The sequence below is a fragment of the Pseudorca crassidens genome, chromosome 5, assembly GCF_039906515.1.
Source record: "Pseudorca crassidens isolate mPseCra1 chromosome 5, mPseCra1.hap1, whole genome shotgun sequence".
Lineage (NCBI taxonomy): Eukaryota > Metazoa > Chordata > Mammalia > Artiodactyla > Delphinidae > Pseudorca > Pseudorca crassidens.
The window spans coordinates 41,195,332-41,221,059 of record NC_090300.1 but is presented as its reverse complement, the minus strand read 5'-3'; the positions used below and the strand labels follow the sequence as shown (position 1 = coordinate 41,221,059).

General features: G+C 36.3%; 1 protein-coding gene across 7 annotated transcripts in view; it reads right to left on the bottom strand.

Annotated features, from left to right (window-relative positions):
* Positions 1 to 6,821: 6,821 nt before the first annotated feature.
* GMPS (guanine monophosphate synthase) overlaps positions 6,822 to 25,728 on the bottom strand; it is a 114,706-nt gene continuing 95,799 nt past the window's right edge. For all 7 annotated transcript variants that reach the window (XM_067737824.1, XM_067737826.1, XM_067737825.1 and 4 more), the window contains 9 exons: positions 22,657 to 22,808; positions 21,391 to 21,564; positions 19,896 to 20,001; positions 18,402 to 18,517; positions 15,872 to 15,997; positions 12,550 to 12,665; positions 9,352 to 9,482; positions 8,270 to 8,442; positions 6,822 to 7,214 (listed from right to left, as the gene is read on the bottom strand). In XM_067737824.1, the coding sequence (XP_067593925.1) occupies positions 7,113 to 7,214; positions 8,270 to 8,442; positions 9,352 to 9,482; positions 12,550 to 12,665; positions 15,872 to 15,997; positions 18,402 to 18,517; positions 19,896 to 20,001; positions 21,391 to 21,564; positions 22,657 to 22,808 (1,196 nt within the window). In that variant the 3' untranslated portion in view covers positions 6,822 to 7,112. The remainder of the gene's footprint in view (positions 7,215 to 8,269; positions 8,443 to 9,351; positions 9,483 to 12,549; positions 12,666 to 15,871; positions 15,998 to 18,401; positions 18,518 to 19,895; positions 20,002 to 21,390; positions 21,565 to 22,656; positions 22,809 to 25,728) is intronic.

Genomic DNA, 25,728 nt, shown 5'->3' with positions numbered 1-25,728 from the left:
ATTAAAATCATTTCACATTAATTTAGCAAAGCTATTTTATGCCAACTTTATTACCACAACACACAATAGACATTTCAGTATACCATGAACAATTACATAGTGATTTTACAACTACACTAGTTACTCCGGTTAACAAAATATTTCTTTATAAAAAAATTTCTTCAAAAGGTTACATTCACGTCTTCATTTAATATCATAAGGTTGTTAACAATGGTCATAGTAGATTCAAAAACAGAAAATTACTTACCTTAAACATCTGTATTCTCCAAAGGTATATACTCTACTTGGATCAGTCAAGGTTCAGGCTTCCTGCAACACTCAGAGGATTTTGGAGCTACTGAACTTAGTATACCCAAGAAATAGCCAAACTCCCCCCCCCACCCCGAGTCTCCTGATTTTGCTAATTCAGGGGTCATTAACAAGGTCAAGGGATGCCACAGGATTCACCAGTGAACAAAGACCCTAAATGGGTAAATTAAGATGGAACTGCTCAAAAGATTTCATTCAGGAAACTGAGGTTACAGGTAGGTAATCTCTAGCTTTGTAGAGAATTATATTGAAATGACATGGCTCCAGAAGGCTTTCTGAGTAATAGCTCAGTCTCAGTTTCATAATCTGGCTAAAGTCCAATTTGGAGACTTGGCTGCAGCATAGGGGTGGATTTCTCCTCTTTGACGAAAAGCAAAAGGAGTAGGAAAAAAGAGGTTGAAAGAGAAAAGCCTGTGTAGTTGCTGCACAGACCTCAAAGGGGGTAACATCTATGTCAGCTACCCTGAGTAATACCAAACGGGCCCATGAAGTGTCTGACCTACAAGACAGTACAGGTATTCCTTGCTTTTTGAAAGTTCACTTTACACCACTACACTTTTGTGAAAGACCGACAGTAGTTCCTGTTTTCACAAACCGAAAGAAGTTGGAAAAGGATTTTTGCTTTTAGGAAAAAGGATGAAAAGTGAAAATAGCGTTCTGCGTTTGTTCTGCAGTGAGCTGATACAGAGGCAGCGCACACCTCAAGCAGCAAGAGTGGCGGTCCCAAGCTCCTTCCCTTCGAACTACACTCAGCACCTGGCTGCCATGGCTTTGAACTCTGTCTGTGAGCATCTGTGCTTTATCTGGATTTATTTCGTACATCATTAGCCAGATGTGTCCTAAGGTGATTGCTTCTTTGCTTTACGACATTTTGCCTAAAAGGTTTCATAGGAAAGCTCTACTTTTGGATAGTGGGGATAACCTGTATAGGTAGAATCAGTTCCAGAGTCCGGTCCCTAGCTTTGAACTACTTTAGTTATACGGATCTTCACCAAGACAGTACCTAGGGCCTTCTCTTCTCACCTACAGGTTTAACAAAGATTTTAAGCTATAATTAGAAAGGCCAGGTATGTCCCTCAATAACAACTTATTCCAGCTGGGAGATTTTCAACTGTCAATGCTTGGGCCTCACCAAGATTCTAATTTAACTGATTGTGGGGTCTGGGTGTTATACAGAGTTAACTTCTCAAGTAGTAACAGCAGGCATCCAGGGTTGAGAATCACTGAAAAAGGTTAGATTTGGGTGGTATACCTGGGCATCTTCAATATATGACTAGGGTGGGTGCTGGCATTTTGGCAATCTTTGGGGGATTTCAAATCTTTTGTCATTAAATGAAATGTTTGGAAATATAAAAGCCAAGGATGCCATCATTATTGTTGTCAGGCCCTACACTGATGAAAAAGATTCCATGGTTTCCTACATTATCCGTGTGGCTAAACTACCTCAGTAAGGACAAAGGGGTACTTTCCAAGGGTGGAGACATCAAACTTGTATTCAGTTCCCTATTAAACTCTAATTGGGTGTACCAGTTTACATTCCCACCATCAGTGCAAGAGAGTTCCCTTTTCTCCACACCCTCTAGAGCATTTATTATTTGTAGATTTTTTGAAGATGGCCATTCTGACCAGTGTGAGGTGATACCTCACTGTAGTTCTGATTTGCATTTCTCTAATCATTAGTGATGCTGAGCATCTTTTCATTTGCTTTTTAACCATCTCTATGTCTTCTTTGGAGAAATGTCTATGTAGATTTTCTGTCCATTTTTTGATTGGGTTGTTTGTTTTTTTGATATTGAGCTGCATAAGCTGTTTGTATATTTTGGAGATTAATCCCTTGTCGCTTGCTTCATTTGCAAATATTTTCTCCTATCCTGAGGTTTGTCTTTTTGTTTTGTTTATGGTTTCCTTTGCTGTGCAAAAGCTTTTAAGTTTAATTAGGTCCCATTTGTTTATTTTTGTTTTTATTTTCATTACTGTTGGTGGGAATGTAAACTGGTACAGCCACTATGGAGAACAGTATGGAGGTTCCTTAAAAAACTAGAGCTACCATATGATCCAGCAATCCCACTACTGGGCATCTATCTGGAGAAAACCATAATTCAAAGATACATACACCTCAATGTTCACTGCAGCACTATTTACAATAGCCAGAACATGGAAGCAACCTAAATGTCCATTAACAGAGAAATGGATAAAGAAGATGTGGTACATATATACAATGGAATATTAGCCATAAAAGAGAATGAAATAATGCCATTTGCAGCAACATGGATGGACCTAGACATTGTCATACTGAGTGAAGTAAGTCAGAAAAGAAAAACAAATATATGATATCGCTTATATGTGGAATCTAATAAAAGGCTACAAATGAACTTATTTACAAAACAGAAATAGAGTTACAGATGTAGAAATTAAACTTGGTTACCGGGGTTAAAGGGAGGGGGAGGGGTAAATTGGGAGATTGGGGCTGACACATACACACTACCATATATAAAACAGATAACTAATAAGGACCTATTGCATAGCACAGGGAACTCTACTCAATACTCTGTAATGGCCTATATGGGAATAGAATCTAAAAAAGAGTGGATATATAACAAATTCACTTTGCTGTATACCTGAAACTACAACAACATGGTAAATCAACTATACCTCAATAAAAATTAAAAAAAAAAAAGAATGAGTAAAAGTAAAAAAACAAAAATAAATAAATAAATACTACTACGAACAGTCCAAAAAAATTCTAATTGGGGGCCAATGAAAGAAGCATCTACTGAGGTAATAGCTAAGGTGTGTTCTCACCACATTCCAATGAGAATTCAGGAGAGGGGGAGAGAGGAGGAGGGTGTTAGGAGTAGGAAAGGGAGCTGTTTGGAAAGGTAGGAAGAAACAGAGATATAACATTGGGCATGAGAGTTTCAGAAGATTTCTGAGAGACAGTACTATTTTCAGAAACTAATACTCACTTAGCTGTAAGAAGATGACAAACACCTTGGAAATACACTTATCCCTGATGGTCAATTACACACTGAGAACTTCCTGTTAAGCCTTGCCTTGAAGGGCCTTGGAGCATTACCTCTTCAATGTAGAGAGCAGAAAACCTGGATGCTAGCTTTGCCAACAATTAGCTATATATAAGTTGAGTATGGGAGACTTTTCACTGGTCTCAAAGCCAAAGCATACTCTTGTTAACTTTTCCAAAAACACGTAAAGAGATTGCGCCTAGGAACATGTTGTTGATGAGTATCTTCCAAGTGTCACGGTCACAACAGAAGATTCTCAAGTGGTCAAACCTTGATCTATGCCTCAGGTTCAAAAAATGGTAATTAATATCTGATTTTACAATATTTTAATGTTTACTTTTGGCCGGGTCATATCTGATGTTAAAAGCACTTAAAACTATCCCATTTCTCCATTCTATCTCCTGCTATGTTTTTTCTTGTTATTTATAAAATAAGAATTTAGAGCTGGATTTGATATAAATATAATTCAACTGCCTCATCTTACATGTTAAAAAAACACAGAAATGACCAAGTTCACACAGCTGTTTAATGGCAACACAAAGCACTAAAGATGAATGGCCCTACCTACCTACTCCGAATGTCCTCATTCTCAAGAGCAGCGGTCCCCAACCTTTCTGGCACAAGGGACCGGTTTCGTGGAAGACAATTTTTCCACAGACGGGCTGGGGATGGTTCAGCCGGTAATGCAAGCAATGGGAGCGATGGGGAGCGGAAGATGAAGCTTCGGTCGCTTGCCCGCCACTCACCTCCTGCTGTGCGGCCCGGTTCCTAACAGGCCACAGACTGGTAGCAGTCCGCGGCCCAGGGGTTGAGGACCCCTGCTCTAGAGGTTTGATTCGTTACTCAATAAAATGGGCTATCAGGGGATAAGCCCAAACATAGCAAGGAAACAAACTTTTATGATGCTTGTTTGGCTACATGCATGCACCTATCTTAGGATAAAGGAGTGGCAAAAGATGGGAAACTCGGGTAACCCTATCTCCCAGATACATCTAAAGACCTACTCTCAGCAATTATGCCAGGTTGCTACTTCTAACAGAGCTGATGATCACAGATTGGGCCACAAAGCTGGGGCAAGGTTATCTGGTTCTCAAGTTTCTTTTGTGCCCACCAATCTTAAGAATAAATGATGCTTTCACTAACCTGCCTTCCTCCTTCTATAGGTACAAAGAAACAAAATATATTTATTAGATAGAATATATTCCCAGGTAAGTGGTGAGTGTTGGGAAAGCAGTCATGAGCTGTCAAGGATAACCAATGATGAATGTTATTAGACAGGGAGCCACTGTTCTAAGCCTTGATTAAAAATAACCATCCAGTAAGTTTATATAATTTTAGGTGCCAAAATTCACTTTAAAAAAGAATAACTGGGAAACCCTACATTTAATTCTGAAACTCTTCAGGTAGCCATTACTAAGCTGAGCTTGTTTCCTTAACTGTAAAATGGAACTGCAACCTTAACTTTTCTCAGGTCCTCAGATGAAATACTGTGAAGGTATAGAGTAATACTATATGGCACAAAGCAAAAAGTTCTTTGCAAAGGAAGAGAGGGTACTAAATATTAAGAAATCTCTGAATTCTAGATTTTTTTTTTTTTACTATATCATGTCGAGAAGTGTTTTGGAGAAACCATTTTTACAGTTTTAAGAAGGATTATATAAAAGGAGTTTAGTGAACAAATATCAGGAAAACATTAAGTTAAAAAACAATTGTTTCTAACTTCAAAATTTCTCAGAGCTTTGAAAATAACGTATACCATAAATCTCCAAGATGGAAGGACAAGTGAGCAGCACTTTCCAAACTTATATGATCACCTAACCCTTTATCTCTGTGCAACAGTGTTCCACAGAATATACTTTAGGAAAAAAGTCTTCCTAGATTCCTATTATTTGCTTGAATACAAAATCATAAGACACTTTTTCTAGAAGAGGAATTCTTTTCACTAAACACAAATGTTTATAAGCCTTTTTTAGGTTGTCTATTCCAGCTCTAAAATAACATGCCTCCAAATCTGTTAAGGCCAGACCACTAATATACCCTTTTTGCAAAAAGCCATTATGAGTTCCTCATCATTAGGACAGAGAATGAACTCATCAAGTTTTGTAGAAATCAAATACTCCTGTCTCTCAGATACAGATACCTGTTACAGCAGTCAGAAGCTCTTCCCTTGCTGGTTCAGCAACACAGTTTTCTTATACCCTGTGCCAAACAGAATGAAAGGAAGACTTCTGCCATGTGTAATTTTATTACTTACGTAACACTGAATCCCAAACAAAATTGTATACCTGATTAATACAAAAGATCTTGAAGATTAGGTAAGAGGCAGCAACCTGAGATGGAACTGGTATGAGACAAACATGGTAACATTTTTTTTTTTTTTTTGCAGTACACGGGCCTCTCACTGTTGTGGCCTCTCCCGTTGCGGAGCACAGGCTCCAGACGCGCAGGCTCAGCGGCCATGGCTCACGGGCCTAGCTGCTCTGCGGCATGTGGGATCCTCCCAGACCAGGGCACGAACCCTTGTCCCCTGCATCGGCAGGCAGACTCTCAACCACTGCGCCACCAAGGAAGCCCCATGGTAACATTTTAAAATAGTAACATCAGCTAAAATACTGAGAGAGAAATGGCTGCAGAATTCAAACCTAGTACTGTCTATTTTTATGAATGTTATAAAAGCATCTGTTAGAAACTGGTGGCAATGGCAAACAGTCCTACACCAGTTCTTAAATCTTCTCTTACAGCTGGCAGAAAGGAGTACAAAGTTTGGCAATACTTCGCACGAGCCAAGACTGGTCACAATCTTCTGAGCAGTGCATAAAAAAATGTATCTATAGATTACATCTAAGAGTTCATTTTACAACTCTTTACGAGATTACTGCAGGCATGCATTTTTAAGTTGTGGGCGTGCACGATGGTTTCTGTGATCTCAGAGCTGCTCCTCGGACCAAACAAGATTAAAATGCTTGAACTTTATCTATGCTAGACCAAAGACAGTCTCTTCTGGGGAGAGAACAGAAACTTCCTCTACAAGGCTATGGGAGCCGGCAATAAGGCTGGGAGGATAAAGCTCCTTACCAATGAACAGGTTGACAGTATGCAACATGGAGCATGACTTGAAAACACTTTAAACTGAGACTACTCGTAGTTCCTTCCTCCCATGGCTGTAATGACATAAAATTCAAAGTACTTCAACAAATTCCTGGTGCTTTTCCATCTTAAGGTAGCTTACCATTTTAGGGCCCCCGTGTCCAGCAAAAGTGGATGGAATAGCCCACCTAAACCTTTATCTGATATGTTGACCCCTTCCCAGAACCTTTGGAGGAATGAGGTTACTTTACAGGAAACGCAGATTCTCCATAAGGAATACATACTAAGTCACACTGGTAAATAATGGTGTTTCTAACATCTCTTAGAAACTGGCAAGGGGACAGAAGTCCATTACCAGCCCCCAGACTCACCCACTCCCATACATCTTCGATGACAGAGACATCAATAGCAACAGTGAGTTTATACATAAAGAACAAGTGAGGCAGAGGTAAAGGCAAAAGCAGTGTCAGTGTCTGAGTGTAGGCAATGGTGCTTTGATTATACCCATACAAACTCTTCAGTCCCTTTTAGTTATCCCCAACTCAGCTCTTAAGCCGTAGATTTTTGCTGCAGAGAACTCAGATGTGATGTAGTTGCTCCAGTAACTGTTTTGACAGTACTGCATGTCAATACTGGGAATAGTTTCTAATCAATTTAATCTGCACACGGAACTTTAGTAGAACAAGAAGTTTATTACTCCCACTCAGTAGTTCCTGGGGGCTTTGATGTTAAGTCATACATAATTCGAGAAATACCAGGAATCTTCTTAATCTCAGTGACCATCTTTAACACCACCTGTTATAAAACAAAGATTATAAATAAAGAGCCAGGGTCCACTGTGTGTCTAACAGACTTAGAAGTCCTGCAATTGTAATTTGAAATTAAAACACAATCTATTTTTACTATTGTTCTCTCTGTATATGGGATATATTTATGATTAATTTATGTAGTGATGCTCTATAGATTTAAGTGACTTAAATTCAGTACTACTCAAAGTGCAGTCTGCAAGTCATGTTTGTTACTGGTCCATAACAAGTGTTTAGAAGCATTTAGGGCAATTTGACATTGTTGTGGCATCCAAGTATCTGATTTTACGGGTTTATGCCAATGCTTCACAAATTGTCTGTGGCTTACAACGTCGAGGCCACCAAGGTGGCACATAATGCAAGGTAATAATAATCATTGCTATATGTATAGACAAGGAAGGCCTTGTCACTTGACTGGCCAGAGACTTGGCAAATGTGAGCCTAAGGGAAAACAGACTCTAAGCCACATTCCCCAACCCAGCTATCTAGCTATATATAATCAGAGCCCTGTATTAGAGTCCTGGAACAGTGGTCCAACTAATAAAGTCTCGCTTTGACTTTCATTTGCCATTATGCAAATAGCTCCTCTGGAACACTCTAGTGGAGGGATAATAAGAAAGGAAGATGGTGATCAAAACTGCAATTGCTAATAGGCAGAGCAACAAGAAATTCATGGGTGCCTGGCCATAACGCCATCAAATCTCACCCTTATGTCTAATAAACTCTTCCTCACTCTTAGTGTTTTCTTCTCTACTTGGAGGATACTATTTATAAAGTAGAGGTTGGCAAGATTAGATGAAATGATAGATTAGAGTTGGTGATTCTCCACATAGTAATCAGACATCTGGAGTTTAATAAACTTAAGGCCTTTTTCTACTATAGTGTATTAAACAACCAATTATGTGGAGATTAAAAAGAGCCTATTTTATGAACAGAAAACCAACCTCAGGAATACCAACATTGCCATAGCCTATTCCATTCACCATTATTATAAAATGTATAAGGTATTAAAAATGTACATTAGGAAAAAAAAGTATAAGTTACCTCTACAGGGATCTCATTGCCAGGGGTTGCAGGTATACCAGTCATGAAATCACTAGTAATAAAGGTTCGAATAACCACGGATCTCTGGCATGAAGGCTGCTTCTGAAGTGGGTCCCGATCAAAATGTAAAGGTGTCAAAATCACCGGCATCTGGCTGATTTTCCCAGCATACCCTAAAGAAAGGAAGTTAACATGTAGAACCAATCACCACACCATAGAAAAGCACTCTCTGCTCAATTAAATCCCCCCAGACAGATCTAAAATCGCACACATACACACACCACTTCTTGGGACTGTCATCATGTACTGTTTTTAGCTACTCTCATAGCACTGTAAGTAAACATAGTCACAAATACAAATTACAGAATTTGATGACTGCAGTGATATGTTACAGTGATGTGATATAAAGTCAATTCATTATTCATAGTAGTTATCTTCTATACTGCAGACACTGAATAAGAAAATACTGAACCTCTAACCCTAGGGGAAATACAGAGTTAGGTTCCTGACCACTTTCATCAACTGATTAATACATATCTTTGCTTATGTGTGTGTCTGTTTAAAGACACCTTATGCAATATTTATTGTAGGTTCATTAACGTTGAGCTCACAGCCAATGGCACTATAACTCATGCCTGAATGAATCTTATCTAACAAACCTATTTTCTCAGTAAGTTACATCACAGCCTTCCTGTGCTTAGGAACCTAGACAGCACCTCAGCACTATTTTAAACAGTGAAATCACCAACAAAAAGCACGAAAATGCAAAAAACATGTCATTAAATAGACCACAAAAGGGACACTTGTTTATAGAAAGAGCTGAAACAAGAAGGCAGAGAATTGCCTTGTTCAACCTCAGCTGGGAACATATGAGTTGAGCAACTCAAATTTTTTGCCACTTTGTACATGTCCGCAAATGACCACAAAGATGAATAAATTTTATACAGATAAGGCAATGTCACAGAACTACCCAAAGAATTAAATAATAAAACTAAAAGCTGAGTCCTCCTACTAGAAATAATAATGCCATGCTTCCAAAATCTAGTTAGAGCATTCAGTGATGAACAAAATGGGCAGCTTACCAGACTCCCTGAGAATGTTATGGGCCTCAAAATCAGCTTGGCGTAAAGTACTGAGCACCCCTGTTGTCAAGAAAGTGGGAGTAACATCTGTAGGAGGTTCTTTAACTGGTGAGCCAAATATATAGACAACTCTAGAAGGGGGTAGTGAAAATTACAGAGAAAATACGTTTTAGTAAGAGAAGCAAAGCACATAAAATAACATTCTTTCCATTTGTTCTTAGGCCCCTCTCTTACCCACTTCAAATTCCCAAATGGGTAGGATAGGATATAAGATTATAGAAGGGTCTCTATTCTATGAACCTTCCTCAAAGTATATTTTCTGGAATACTAGTATCTCAGAACGTGCAAAGATGTAAGTGATTATCACAATCCTCTTTCCATTTAATGTACTGGATAGAAGTGTATCCCCAAAACTTCATGTCCATCTGGAATCTGTGGGTGAAAATAGGGTCCTTGTAAAGGTAATCAAACAAAGGTCATAATGGTGTTTGGGGGGATTAATCCAATGATTGGTGGGTGTTCTTCTAAGAAGGAAATCTGTAAACACAGCCACATGGAGAAAAGACAGCCATGTAAAGATGGAGACAAAGATTGGAGTTACACTGCCACAAGCCAACGACTGCCAGCAAACAACAGAAACTACGAAGAGACGAGGAAGGATTCTCCCCCTAGAGCCTTCTGAGAGAGCCATGGCCCTGCTGACACCACCCTTGATTTCAGACTTATAGCCTTCAATAGGCTCCAGAACTGTGAGATAATAGATTTCTGTTGTTTTAAGCCTTCCAGTTTGTGGAAATTTGTTACAGTAGCCCTAGGAAATTCCTGGGGAAACACCAAATTAAATAAATAGGTTTTATAACAAAACCTCAGAAACTATAATATGCGCTAGAAGCTTCCAAGATGAGACTACAGTGAATTTCCCAAACTTATTTGACTGCCAACTCAACCTTTTTTTTCTTTTTTTTACATTTTGGAAAACACTGATCCCAAAGAAAGGTTAAGAATATCACCAAAGTTAAGACTTGGTTGAAAAGGAATGACTTACTACTGCTTCAAGTAAATGTCTGTTTGAAACTTATGAAAGTATGCTGCAGATGTTAATAAAAGTAGGATTTGGAAGGTAGCTTGAGGAAATTAGGATCAAATAATTACAACAATTCAAGGGGAATCTTGCCAATGGTTTGAGGAATCTGTTCTACAACCTTCACCCAGAAAACAAGAGAGAGAAGGGGTAGGGATGAGTGCCACCTGGCTCTTTCCAATCCAACTCCAGCCAGCAGGCAACTGTCCCTTTTCCTTAGCCCTACTGTCTTTAGCAGAGAAAATAAATCTCCCCTGTAACTACCATGGTGAAGTTTAATAATGCTTTTTTCTTAATAGGTACTTAAAATAAAACATATGGAAGAAAAAAACATCAGATTAAAACCCCACTACCACCAAATACTTCATTGCCTCCTTCCAAACATACTGTCACAAGAAGCGTTTTGTTCCATGCATAGAAAGTAGGCCACACTTCTTCTAAACAAAATAGTTCCTAGAGCTCATAAACAATCCTTAGAGGAAAAAAGCAACTATGCAAGAGAATGCCATGAACTTGCTCCTTTTTCTTTTATTTTGTTCAAACAAGAGTGATCATAGAATGTACAGGGATAGGCAGCCTTCCAGTAAAACTGGAACCGTCCCTCTCTATATAAAGATTCCAGCATGCAAATTAGGGGGGAAAGACTGGTAAAAATGGAAAGCTTTTTTTTTTTTTCTTTCTTTTTTTAAATTCCAATTCCCAAAAAAAGACCCTGGCAAAGAAATCAAAAATTCACCAACACCCTTTAAGGGCTTGCTAGGTTCATATTTAAAATCTAGGTTTTTGTTTATTGGTTGTTAGACTTTATTTTTTTCCTTTTTTGGGGAGGGAGGAAGGGTTAAGAATGGAGGGAGAGACAAATGGGGAAAAAAGAAAAGACAGGCAGAGAAACCAGACTATAAAAGGACCAAGATAAAGTTTAAACAAGGGTGAGTGCTCTTCGGCAAAAGAAAAGGACAAAGAGACAGATGAAACAAGAATGTTGTGAAATGAAAAACATATTCATTATGTAGTAAAAGCCGTGGAGCCAAACTTAGTGAAAGGGAATTTTCTGTATGACCTATGAAGTTTATTTAGGTATTAGCATGTTTCAGAAGATGAATTATGAACCATTATTTTAACCAAGACAATTATCTCCATTCAAAACAGGCAATTACAAATTTACCATTATTTATTAATAATTCACCCTTTCAGTGTGTTAAAGGTGCTTCTGTATTTGGGGGCCTTTGGTTCATCTATGCAAGCCTTTTAAAGGACATGTTCCCATCAGTAAAAATGTGATTTCCCTTTGACTTCTTGTCTTGAAGGCCATACCAGCCTACAAATACTAGCCACACCAGTATAGAAATATACATACCCTGCTAAGTAAACACCAACAAGTAGGTTTATACTTTCTGTAGCTAATTTGAGTAAACTGAAATCTCAAGAAATTCTTTTTGGTTGTTAACTGCCTAAAACCCATGAAGAAAATAGAAAAGAGTGAAACAGTGTAAAATAAGATTTAATTAGCAATCTGGTACTAAATGAGTAAGACTTTTGAAATTATAACAGACAATGCTCAGTATTACATAAAGATTATATCAATAAATCAGTTATTGATATATACAACATAAGAAATTAATGTGTAAATTAAAGGAAAACTGGATCTGAAAAACTAAATTCAAATTTTTTTAAACACTTAACGCTGTTACTTTGACGATATCTGGCATATGTCTCTTTCTTTTGATTTACTCTGGAATTATTATTAAATTGACTAAGTCCCTAACAGTAATTCTATAACCTGTACAATTCTTTCAATCCTTCTGGAATAAAACATCTAATCATAAAACAAGTAGTGTAAATTGCTAATTGGGAAGACATGTTTTTAAAGCTGTCTTTAGTACTTCATATTACAATTAAAAACCTTCCTATTTCTCAAGCAAAAAATATTTTAATAAGCAGATGATTGCACTGTGATGAAGGAACAAAGTACAAGGTATTATTAAATATCTGCTGGATTATGACCTAAGCACATACCTGTATCTACACTTGAGCCACTGCTCTTTCAACATGGGAAGACCTTAAAAAAAACACATCCTTCCATTACATTTCACCCCACCACCACCTGCAGAACACACCTGTTAATGTTGTGACACATGCGAGGTATAAGTCTAGCCAGGAAAATAAGAGATTCCCAGTCAGGCTCATCCTTACTGGAGATTCCACACACATAACTATAAGAACGACAGTCACCCTGAAAATAAAAATACAATTGATAATTTTAATGATTTTACAGAATTCAAAAGATGGACTGGAAAATATTTCATGCATGATGACACCATTAATAGCAATTTTTTAAACAAAAATATGCTTGACTATAAGTATATATGGATAGTTTGCTAATGATATAAACAAATCCTAAATTAAAATCCCCTATTTAACAGTTTTTTGTATAATTTATTTATTCATTATTTTTGGCTGCATCGGGTCTTAGTTGAGGCATGTGGGATCTTTCACTGTGGCGCGTGGGCTCTTCATTGTGATGTGCGGGTTTTGTCTTCTCTAGTTGTGGCGCGCAGGCTCCAGGGCCCGTGAGCTCTGTAGCTGTGGTGTGCGGGTTCCAGAGCACATGGGCTCTGTAGTTTGTGGCACGCGGGCTCTCTAGTTGAGGCGCACAAGCTCAGCAGTGTGGGCTTAGTTGCCCCGCATCATGTGGGATCTTAGTTGCCTGACCAGGGATCGAACCCGTGTCCCCTACACTGGAAGGCGGACTCCTTACCACTGGACCACCAGGGAAGTCCCTAACATCCCCTGTTAAATTCTACCTAAATCAGCTCAGACATTAAAAAGAAGTGTCACGGTAATTTCAATAATTTCTTCAACATACACCAGAGATCCACTGGGATTTCATTCCAAATACCTGCCGAACTACAGATAGCCAGCACACTTAATTTGGCAGACAAGATCTGCCAAATCCTTTAGATGGATAAAGGATTCTCAAGTCAGATATAAAAATAATTTATTCCTTTATAATAAGAAAGTTAATTTTAAAATAAGTGAATAAAATTGATAATATTGATTCCCATTTCCTCTGTCCTATTTAATCCAAGTCATTTACTTAAAAAAAAATTTAAACTGAAAACAACTTAAAAGTAAGATTCATTAGATAACTACCTAATACACAGTAAACTTAAGAATTCAGACTATTTGAATGATAATATAATAGTATTTATCAAAGTTTAAAATGTACATGCTCTTTAATCCTGAAAATATTACTGAAATACATGAATAACTGCTTGAAAAAATAAGATACTACTTGCTGAAATGCCTATAATAGTGACAAAGTGAAAATGGTTTAAATGTCCATTGGTAGGGGAATGATTAAATAAATTATGGTATAATCATACATGGAATATAAGGCAGCAGTTAAGAATAAGAATCTACTTGCAATGGCATGAAAAGAAGTTCATGATGTTCAGTTAAAAGAAAAAGGTGATGAAAAAGGTGTCAATAATTCCCTTTCATTTTCTTTCTAAATGGTTCTGGAGGGAACATTTAACTGGAGAGCAGAAATAGGGAGAATTACTTTTTAAATGTACTGTACATTTTTTTTTTTTTACAAATGCAGTTTATTTTGGTATTTAGAAAATAAACTTCATTGCTATACTAACCATGAATTATGATTTTTATCTGGACTTCTAAGAGTCTCAGCTTCAAAGGCCTAAGAGACTAGATAAAGTTAAGATAACCAACAACAAAAGAAACTTCTATTTTGATGGGAAAAATAGTGGAGCCTGAATGAGCTTCATTTTTTTAAATTGAAGTGTAATTATTACAATGTTATGTTAGTTTCAAGTGTACAGCAAAGTGATTCAGTTATATATATATATATATATATATATATATATATATATATATATATATATATATATAAAACTCTTTTTCAGATTCTTTTCCATTACAGGTTATAGTTCCCTGTACTATACAGTTGTTTACCTATTTCATATATAATAGTGTATATATATGTTAATCATATTTTTTAAAAAAGAAATCACTCATCCAACAAATTATATTTATTTATTTATCCATAGCATTATCTATGAACTTATCAAAAAAGGGGAATGGGGAACTAGTTCAATTCCCTGCCTAGCAGGAGTTAGCATACACAGCTGGAAGTTTTCTATAATAGATCTACTTAGGACTGGAAAAAACAAAAACAAAAACAAAAAAACCCACTTGTCTGCTCTTCTATTTTTATATAGTAGGGTAATATCTGCCTGAAATATCATACGATGAGTTTCAAAATGAATCTGTATATGATAAATGAGATAATCCATACACCACTGAAAGAAAATTATTCCTACAATTCCAGGAATGGTTATTTCAACATGATTTAAAAACAATATAAGTAGCTTTCACATAGGGCCTTTAAAAAGAGGGAGAAGAGGGGAAATAGCTGGCCCTATCATTTCCATGAACTAAAATATTTTAGTTTAATTTTAAAGTAACGATGAATTTTTATTGTCTTATTTACAAACAGAGCTACATGAATTCAGGAGAAAGAGGAATTTAAAAGGATGGCTCAGATTCACATATTTATGGAAAAGAGTATATATTAAGTTTTAGATGAACAATCTCTAAAATGTATTTAATTTCTTCCCATGCATAATTCTACTATAAGAGAACATTATAAACACATTAACCCACTTAACTGGCACTTGCACCATTTTGAGTTGAATTATTGACACCTTTTCTAGTTTTCATTTAACTTCAAATTCTAAATCACTGAAAAGAAACCTTCCTCTTCCCTAGATTCCCAAGCTTTTTTCCCCCAGAAACTCACCCGATGATCACATAAATAAAGAACTTAATATAATCTATGAATAGCATTTCAAAAATGAGAACTATATTACAGTCACATGCTTTTACAATTGGAAAGACAGAACATACTGAAAATGTTAGTTGTACATTATCACAGCTAAGAGAGAGAGGGAGAGACGGGACATGTTGAAGAGGCAGAGGACACTGGTTTAAGGAATACACAAGCTGAGAACAATGCGTAAATGGTGTAACATGTACATCTGGGGGCCTTCTTGCAGTTAGAGACTTCTAAAGCCACAGAATATTTCACATCAAGAAGGATAAATGAGGACATGACCTCTCGGTACCTGTTCTTCAAGGCAGAAGCAAGCAAGCCAATCCTATAGCAAATCACTCTTTGAATTTTTTTTTACTTTTGATACAGATGACAGGTATTTCAAGTCTATAAAATCTCAGCCTGAATATTTAGTTCCTATTACCTTATTCACTTCATAAACATTCTATAAAATATTGCTTTTACATTTTTAAACTTGGTGTATATACTTTTGTATTTCATTTTCCTAAGACATTCCTATTTCAATATTAGCAAAAAGAGCAGCAGAAAGTTATGTCACAGGTCAATGAAGTCACACAACTCACCTGCACACCCACAGTTTTAATTGGTAGCAGGAAGGCATTCAGTGAATGCAGACTTGTAATTTGCATCAGCTTCTCCTGATCCTCTTCTGTTGTGCAGGCTTTGACTCTCTGTAATAGTGTATGTGGCTAGGAAAACCAAAGACACACTCCTCAGGGTTTCAAGAAATAACAGCATTCACTTTTTTGGTACATTTTACTATCTTATGTATCTACACTTTCTGGTTTATAGCAATAGATTCTATTTGGTATTTCTCTCTGACTTGTGTGTGCTATGCAGTGTGTCAGAATTTCATTTCTGAGCGCCAGGGCTATGAGAAGTTAAATATCAGGACAAGAAACACAGATTAGATTTACATACATGGAGGCTTTAATCCTCTGTCAACAGCAAGGGACACCTCACGTGAGTCAAACCTTCTCCTTATCTCTAAGGAAACTTTTTGCCATAAAGTCAACTTTGTCTGAAATTAATATATCTCTACCTACTTCCTTTTTTTTGGTTTATTTGCCTGGTGTATGTTTTTCTGTTCTTTTACCTTCCCTCTTCCTATCCCTAGGTAAACAGACTATAGTTAGATTTTATTCCTCAATCTAGTTTGACAATTATGTCCTAACTAAAGATGTTAATCCTTTTAATTGTGGGTTAATAATATGGTTGAATTCCATCCTACCATTTAATTCAGTAGTTTCTATTTGCCCCACTTTTTATATTTCTTTCTCCTTTTTTATATTCCTCTGAACTGATGATTTCTCCCAGCTCATTTATTTCCCCTTTACTAGTTGTGACGTTAAACCCTCTATTTTTATTCTTTATCATTTCCCCTTAAGTGGGGATATTTAGCAAAAGAGAATCACCTCTGCCCAACTAGCAAAAAATACAAAGATCTTTGAATGCTTTAACTCCAATTGATCCCCCTGTGGCTTATATGCTATTTTAGCTATATAATGTTATACTATTTTTTTTAAATAAACACCAAAATTTAGATCAGTTTATACAGTCCATGTCTGTTTAATTTTATCCATTTACCATTTTATTTGCTTACCAGTCCCTGTATCTCAGACCTTTTAACTGGTATCCTTTTGCTTCTCCTCAAGTCATTTCTTTAAAACAGTGGTTCTCAACCTTAGCTATACATTCAAATTTCTTAGTATGTTCAGGTCCCATCCCACATCAATTAAATAAATTCTACGGAGAAGGGGCCCAAGCATAGAATACTTCAAAAGCTCCCCCTGTTGAATCTAATACACAGCCAAGGTTGAGAACCACTGCCTTTATAGTTCCTTAAGTAACAGACTGTTGGTAGTAAATTCTGTTTATGTGAAAATGTCTTTATTTTGCCCTAGTTCTTTGAGACAGTTTATCTACTCACTATTGTTCACAATTATTTTCTCTTGGTACTTTGAATTCTTCCTGCTTTTAACTACTGCTTCCAGTAATAGCCTTTCCTTTATGCAGCAATCAATCTTTTCTTTGCAGCTGCTTTGTCTTTGGTAGCCTGTAGCTTCCATAGTTATGCCTATTAGGTGTCAAATTCTTCTCCTTTATCCTGATTGGGATGTTATTATGCTTCCTGAATCTGAGGCATGGTATCTTTCACCAGTGTGGAGGAATTTCAATACTTTTATCTAGTATCTCCTTCTGGATATACATTAAAGTTGACATTCTCATTCTACATTAACCTCTTTGAACCATATTTTGTCTTTGATGCTTTGTTCCAATTTCTGGATAATTTAACATCGATCTTCACTAATTCTCTCTTTAGCTCTTTTTAATTTTATTTTCATTTCTAGAACGTAATTTTTTTTCAAAGCTCCCCTGTCACTTTTTATAGTCTCTTATATACCTTATTCTTATTAAAAATTGCTTCTTTTAATTCTCAGTACTTTTAAATGTTGCCTATATGCCAATTCCAGTATCTGAAGTGCTTGAGGGTCTTCTACTAGTTGTTTCCACTAGCTCTCATTCATGGGGTCTTACTTTTATATCTATTTTATAGTTTTTTATTGTAAGCTCATATTTGTTGAAACTCTATTTATGGGAATTCTTTGAGGCCTGGTTGAAGAGACTCCAAAGAGAATTTACATTGCTTTTTGTCTGACAACTGGAAGCACTACCAACCAAAGCCCACTTTAACACAGATTATAAATTTAGGCACCAAATATACAGAAGAACTGGAGACATTTCCATCATCCTCAATTTAGAACTAAAATGATCTCCCTTGCCTTCTTGCAATAAATATGAAAGGGTATTTTAAAATACTTTGTATCTAGTATTTTCAGGGATTCAAGGTATCCAATCTGTTAAAATATATGGAATGGCTGAAAAGAGAAGTCTGCATTTAAGAGTGTCTGTAGAATACTTTCTTCATAGTCATTTCCAAAGGTTAAATTACCCTGAAGTTTCAAATAATGAAACCCTAATCAATTTTATTATAAAGACTGGAGTACAGCAAGAATCCATTCAATTCCTTGCACCAATTAGCTATGTCTGCTTAAAGCTCCTATAATAAACAAATTCAACACATATTATTACCTTTTTAACGCTTGCAGAAAAATCAGCTACTATTTTCAAAATATTGTTGGTTTCAGGAAAATCCTTACAGATATAAGGTTCCTCAGCACATATTACTCTGATTGCCAGGCCTGGACCTAAACAGAAGAGTAACAATGGTATTTAATATAAATGTTATGTTTAATATAAAATTTTAAATAAAAAAAGGTCACTATTCCCAAAATATAAAACACCCCTGCCATTGTATTTTTAACCAGTTTTATTGAAATATAACTGACATATACAATTTAGGTTTTTTAAAGTGTTTAATATGAAATGCAGCTATTAGTTTCCCATCCAACTCATCATTTTTAGAATGCTTCAGTTCTGTTCACATCCATGATATACACCTCTTATTTTAATAGTCCCTGTATTAAGAATCTCAAAATTCTCCAATAAATATTTTTAATTCACAATATACATGCCAATCTATTTAAAATTACTTTCATACACAATCCTTTGCCAACACACGTTAGGGACTGAACGTCTCAAATTACTACAGTTGAAGTTCGTCATATAAACAAGTGCTAATCTCCATATGGGCTATACCTTTGCAACACTGTTTATGGAGGCAATACAGTAGTTAAGAGTAACTAACTCTGAGAAGAGCTTATTGGGGCTAGAATCCTGGTTCCAAACCCAACCTGCATAACTTTTGGCAAACTAGCCTCTGTCCCAAAATTCTCTCAGCTGGACAACAGGATCATAATAGTTTCTATTGTGAGGATCAAATAAGACAACATGTGTAAAATACTGTATTTAGCAGAATGCCTAGCACACACTAGTACTCAAGAAATGTTAACTATTACTATGCTTTTTCATTTAATTAGACCATTCCCTCAACTCATCACCCAATGACTATTGTAGAGACCTAGAAACTGAGGTATAAGATTTGCCAAGCTCAAGAACTCATAACAAAAACAGGTTAAGACTCACAGTCCTAACTTTAACAAATACCACCTCTAATTAATTTTATTTTATGACAGCAAATGACTATTTAAAAACTGAATATTTTCATTTGGTCATGAATTAAATACATACAGCACTGTGCAAAGAAATGGTTCAACCATTCAGACAAGTCAGGGGATAAGGATTTCAGAGAACTGAGTTTTAACCCTGTGGAATACATCATGGTATAGTAGAAAGAACATATAAACCCAATTTCTAACACTAAGAATTGTGTGGCAATGTTATTAAAGTATCTCTTGGCTTTCTCATCTGATGGCAACATTACATGACAATCTGTTTACACAAAGATAATGTAATATATAAATATATATACAATAAAAATGAGTATTTAATAAAATGAAATATATACAGTAAGGCACTAAAAAGAATATTTATTCCCTATCCATCCTTTCCTTTCTTTAAAGTTACATATTCCCTAAGATGATAAATTACTTCAAAACCTGTCTGAATTGATTTTTGTTCAACATGAAGGCATAGTAACAAATCAAACAGAATTCTATTTTTTACCTGGGAATGGATGCCTGGAAACTAACTCTTCTGGAAGTCCAAGTTCTCTGCCTAAGGTTCTTACTTCATCTTTATGAAAATCTTTCAAAGGTTCTATGACTTTTCCCTACAGGGAATAAAAACGCCAATTAATACAAATTAGTAACCAAAATGACATAGAAAACAAAGAGTAACAAATTATTGGCTTTTCCTGTTGTCTTTTACCTTTAAAAATCAGTTTTTAAAACTTCATCTTTTAAAGTATTTCTTCCTATGTGCTTATAAGGAATTAGATATTTTAGTGGTCTTCATATTTCTCTTTGAAATCCATTTTAAACGTAAACCTCTTAAATAGAAATAAATGAGAACAAACCTACCCACCAATCTGATTTAGTTCTCACTGTAATACAAGGAAATCAGAAAATATACTAGTGTTTAAAAATTAAAACTCTCCAAATGATACCATCAAAAAAGTGAAAAGACAACCTACAGAAGGCAAATCATATATCTAATAAAGGGCTGTAACAAGACTATATAAAAAAGAACACATACAATTCAATAATAAAAAGATAAATAAGCCAAGTTAAAAATGGGCAAAAGATCCGAATAGATATTTCTCCAAAGGTGACATATAAGTAGCCAATAAGCACATAAAAGATGATTGACATTAGCTATTTGGGAAATGCAAATCAGAACCACAATGAGATACCTACCACTTCTCACCCACTAGGATGCCTAAAATAATAAAAAGGTACAGGTAATTCACACTCATTAGGATGGCTAATTAAAAAAAAAAAAAAAAAAAAACCAGAAAAGAACAAGTGTTGGGCAAGGTATGGAGAAATTGGAAGCTTTGTGCACTGTTGGTGGGACTGTAATATAGTATAACTGCTAAGGAAACATTAAGGAAGTCCCTCAAAAAATTGAAAATAATAAAATTCAGAAATCCCACTTCCTGGTACATATCCAAAAGAACTGAAAGCAGGGGCTCCAAGAGGAATCTGTAAACCCATGTTCATAGGCACAATTCACAACAACAAGAAAGTGGAAGCAATCCAAATGTCCATCGGTAGATAAATAAATTAACTATATATATATATATATATACACACATACACACACACACATACACACACACACACACACACACACAGAATATTATTCAGCTTAAAAAGGAAATCCTATCACATGCTACAACATGGATGAAACTTGAGGACTTATACTAAGTGAAATAAGCCAGTCACAAAAAAACAAATGCTGTATGATTTCACTTATGAGGTATTTAAAGTAGTCAAATTCATTGAAACAGAAATTAGAATGGTAGGTTACCAGGGGTTAGGGAGAGGGAGAAAAGGGTAGCTGTTGCTCAACAGGTATAAAGTTTCAGTTTTGAAAAATGAAAAAGTTACAGAGATCTGTTTCACAACAATACAAATACACTTGACACCACTGAACTGTACACTTAAAAATGGTTAAGGGAGGGAGGTTTTATGCGAAAGTTCTCATAAGCTTTTACCTCCTCTCTCAACTTTCTGATAAGCTCTGTGTCGTTATGATGGGTTTTGATGAGTTCAGCTTTGCCACTTGCAACAAGGGATGCACTTTCAATTAGATCAGGCCGTAAAGTACCTTGGGCAAGGAAAACCTCCTCTGGTTTCAGGTTCATTTCTCCAATTACTTCATTGGCAATCTACAAACAACAGGAGTAAAACAGCCTTTTAAGAGATGAATTCTTCTAAAAGACAGCAAAATTTTATATTTTCAGCTAAATTTCTTAAAGAGTCTTTTTGCAATATTGACCAGGAGATGAAATCTACCGTGCTCCAAAATAAACTCCTTTAAGAACACATGCTTATAAAAAGAAACGAAATTGAGTTATTTGTAGTGAGGTGGATGAACCTAGAGTCTGTCATACACAGTGAAGTAAGTCAGAAAGAGAAAAACAAATACTGTATGCTAACGCATATATATGGAATCTAAAAAAAAATGGTTCTGATGAAACTAGGGGCAGGATAGGAATAAAGATGCAGACGTAGACAATTGACTTGAGGACACGGGGAGGGAGAAGGGTAAGCTAGGACAAAGTGAGAGAGTGGCATGGACATACACACAATACCAAATGTAAAATAGATAGCTAGTGGAAAGCAGCTGCATAGGACAGGGAGATCAGCTCGGTGCTTTGTGACCACCTAGAGGGGTGGGATAGGGAGGGTGGGAATGAGACTTAAGAGGGAGGGGGTATGGGGAACATATGTATACATATAGATGATTCACGCTGTTATACAGCAGAAACTAACACAACATTGTAAAGCAATTATACTCCAATAAAGATGTAAAAAAAGAGAGAGACAAAATATTAGCAATAAAAAAGTAAAAAAAAACACATTGTCAATGTCAACCAACTATACATTAATAAAATTTTTTTAAAAGTCAAAAAAACCCTCAAAACACATGCTTAATGTGATTCAAAAAGGTATATGAACATTCCCATCAAAAGCCTAAAAAAATCTAGCCATTACCCAAAGAACTAAAATCTAATATCAAGTGAAAATATCTATTCTTAAGCAGTAAAAACAACAAACTGAAAACATAAGTACATATGTTTTTTAAAAACATAAAACAGTTTTTACTAAGTCAGTATAATAGCAATATATCGTAAAACTCTTAGCCAACAAAAGAATCAAAATTAGTCACAAAATTTGGTTATTTGGTATAATGATAAGGAAAAAAATACTAAAATTCACATCGAAAATAGTACACATTGAAGATATTAAAAAGGTACCTTTACAAAAGTATCCCCAATGATTTTTCTTTTCTCCTCAGGACTCGTAGTCATATTTAAGGTTTTGCTAATTCTCTTTCGTGGAGTTCTGTCTTCATCTGATATTGGTAGAGTTGTTGTTCCATTGTAGAAAGAATGAGCAGCATTTATCACTGGGTAAGAGGAGAGAAGCATGTTTTAAACTAACATGATATTTGAAAATCATAAATGATAGGTCAAACTACAAACAGAAAACCCAGATGGATCCTCTGATCTCCCCGTAATTTGCCTGCATATTCTAGAACTACCAGTAAACTATGACTGACAGAGTCCATACACAGGCACTCACTGAATCTTGTTCCATTAAGAATCGTGTGGCATTAATTCTAGGGCCAGGGACTTCCCTGGTGGCACAGTGGTTAAGATATCATGCTCCCAATGCAGGGGGCCTGGGTTTGATCCCTGGTCAGGGAACTAGATTCCACATGCATGCCACAACTAAGAGTTCGCATGACACAACTAAGGAGCCAGCGAGACGCAACTAAGGAGCCTGCCTGCTACAACTAAGACCTGGCGCAACCAAATAAATAAATAAATAAATAAATATTATCTAGGGCCATAATATCACAAATTATGCTAACTGCCTCCCATCTTATTCAGTGCTTCACCACAGCAACAAGCAAAACCCCAACAAGAAGCATTACCCCAAGGGATTCAAAGCAGTGGTACATACATGGGGATCAAAGCCCTCAGAAGTGCACACTGACCAGTCTCTTGAAAAACCGAGATCTATAAACACATATTTAGTGATCCTTGGTTGTCTCTTTATTTTTTTCTGAATTTCAGTTTATTTTTTATACAGCAGATTCTTATTAGTTACCTATTTTATACATATTGGTGTACATAGGTCAATCCCAACCTCCCAATTCATCCCACCCCCGCCAACACCCGCGTTCCCTCCTTGGTGTCCATACGTTTGTTCTGTACATCTATGTCTCCATTTCTGCTTTGCAAACCAGTTCACGTGTACCATTTTTCTAGACTGCACATACATGAGTTAATATACAATATATTTTTTTCCCTTTCTCACTTACTTCACTCTGTATGGCAGTCTCTAGGTCCATCAACGTCTCTACAAATGACCCAATTTTGTTCCATTTTATGGCTGGGTAATATTCCACTGTATATATGTACCACATCTTTATCCATTCGTCTGCTAATGGGCATTTAGGTTGCTTCCATGACCTGGCTATTGTAAATAGTGCTGCAATGAACACTGGGGTGCACGTGTCTTTTTCAATTATGGTTTTCCCTGGGTATATGCCCAGTAGTGGGATTGCTGAATCATATAGTAATTCTGTTTTCAGTTTTTTAAGGAGCCTCCATACTGTTCTCCATAGTGGCTGTATCAATTTACATTCCCACCAACAGTGCAAGAGGGTTCCCTTTTCTCCACACCCTCTCCAGCACTTGTTGTTTGTAGACTTTCTGATGATGCCGACCATTCTAACTCATGTGAGGTGATACCTCATTGTAGTTTTGATGTGCTTTTCTCTAATAATTAGTGATGTTGAGCAGCTTTTCATGTGCGTCTTGGCCATCTGTATGTCTCCTTTGGAGAATGTCTGCTTAGGTCTTCTGCCCATTTTTTGATTGGGTTGTTTTTTAAATATTGAGCTGCATGAGCTGTTTATATATTTTGGAGATTAATCCTTTGTCCGTTGATTCGTTTCCAAATATTTCCTCCCATTCTGAAGGTTGTCTTTTCGTCTTTTTGCCTTGTTTATAGTTTCCTTTGCTGTGCAAAAGCTTTGAAGTTTCATTAGGCCCCATTTGTTTACATTTCCACTACTCTAGGAGGTGGGTCAAAAAAGATGTTGTTGTGATTTATGTCAAAGAGTGTTCTTCCCATGTTTTCCTCTGAGTTTTATAGTGTCTGGTCTTACATTTAGGTCTTTAATCCATTTTGAGCTTATTTTTGTGTATGGTGTTAGGGAGTGTTCTAATTTCATTCTTTTACATGTAGCTTTCCAGTTTTCCCATCACCATTTATTGAACAAACTGTCTTTCCTCCATTGTATATCCTTGATCCTTTCTAATATATTAGTTGACCATAGGTGCGTGCGTTTATCTCTGGGCTTTCTATCCTGTTCCATTGATCTGTATTTCTGTTTTTATGCCAGTACCATACTGCTTTGATGATTGTAGCTTTGCAATATACTCTGAAGTCATGGAATCTGATTCCTCCAGCTCCGTTTTTTTCCGACAAGATTGCTTTCGCTATTTGGGGGCTTTTGTATCTCCATACAGAGATACAGATTTTAAGATTTCTTGTTCCAGTTCTGTAAAAAAAAATGCCACTAGTAACCTGATAGGAATTGCACTGAATCTGTAGACTGCTTTGGGGAGTACAGTCATTTTCACAATGTTGATTCCCCCAATCCAACAATATGGTACATCTCTCCATCTGTTTATGTCATCTTTGATTTCTTTCATCAGTGTCTTACAGTTTTCTGGGTAGAGGTATTTTTTTTTCAAATGCACTTTTTTAATAAACATCTTTATTTGAGTATAATTGCTTTACAATGGTGTGTTACCTTCTGCTTTATAACAAAGGGAATCAGTTATACATATACATATGTCCCCATATCTCTTCCCTCCTGCATCTCCCACCCTCCAACCCTCCCTAACCCACCCCGCTAGGTGGTCACAAAGCACCAAGGTATTCTCCCTGTGCTTTGTGGCTGCTTCCCACTAGCTACCTATTTTAAATTTGATAGTGTATATATGCCCAGGCCACTCTTTCCCTTTGTCAGAGCTTAACCTTCCCCCTCCCCGAACCCTCAGGTCCATTTTCTAGTAGGTCTGTGTCTTTATTCCCGATGTGCCTCTAGGTTCTTCATGACCTTTTATTTTTTTTCAGATTCCATATATATGTGTTAGCGTGCGGTATTTGTTTTTCTCTTTCTGACTTACTTCACTCTGTATGACAGACTCTAGGTCCATCCACCTCACTAGAAATAAAAAAATTTCGTTTCTTTTTATGCCTGAATAATATTCCATTGTTTATATGTGCCACATCTTCTTTATCTA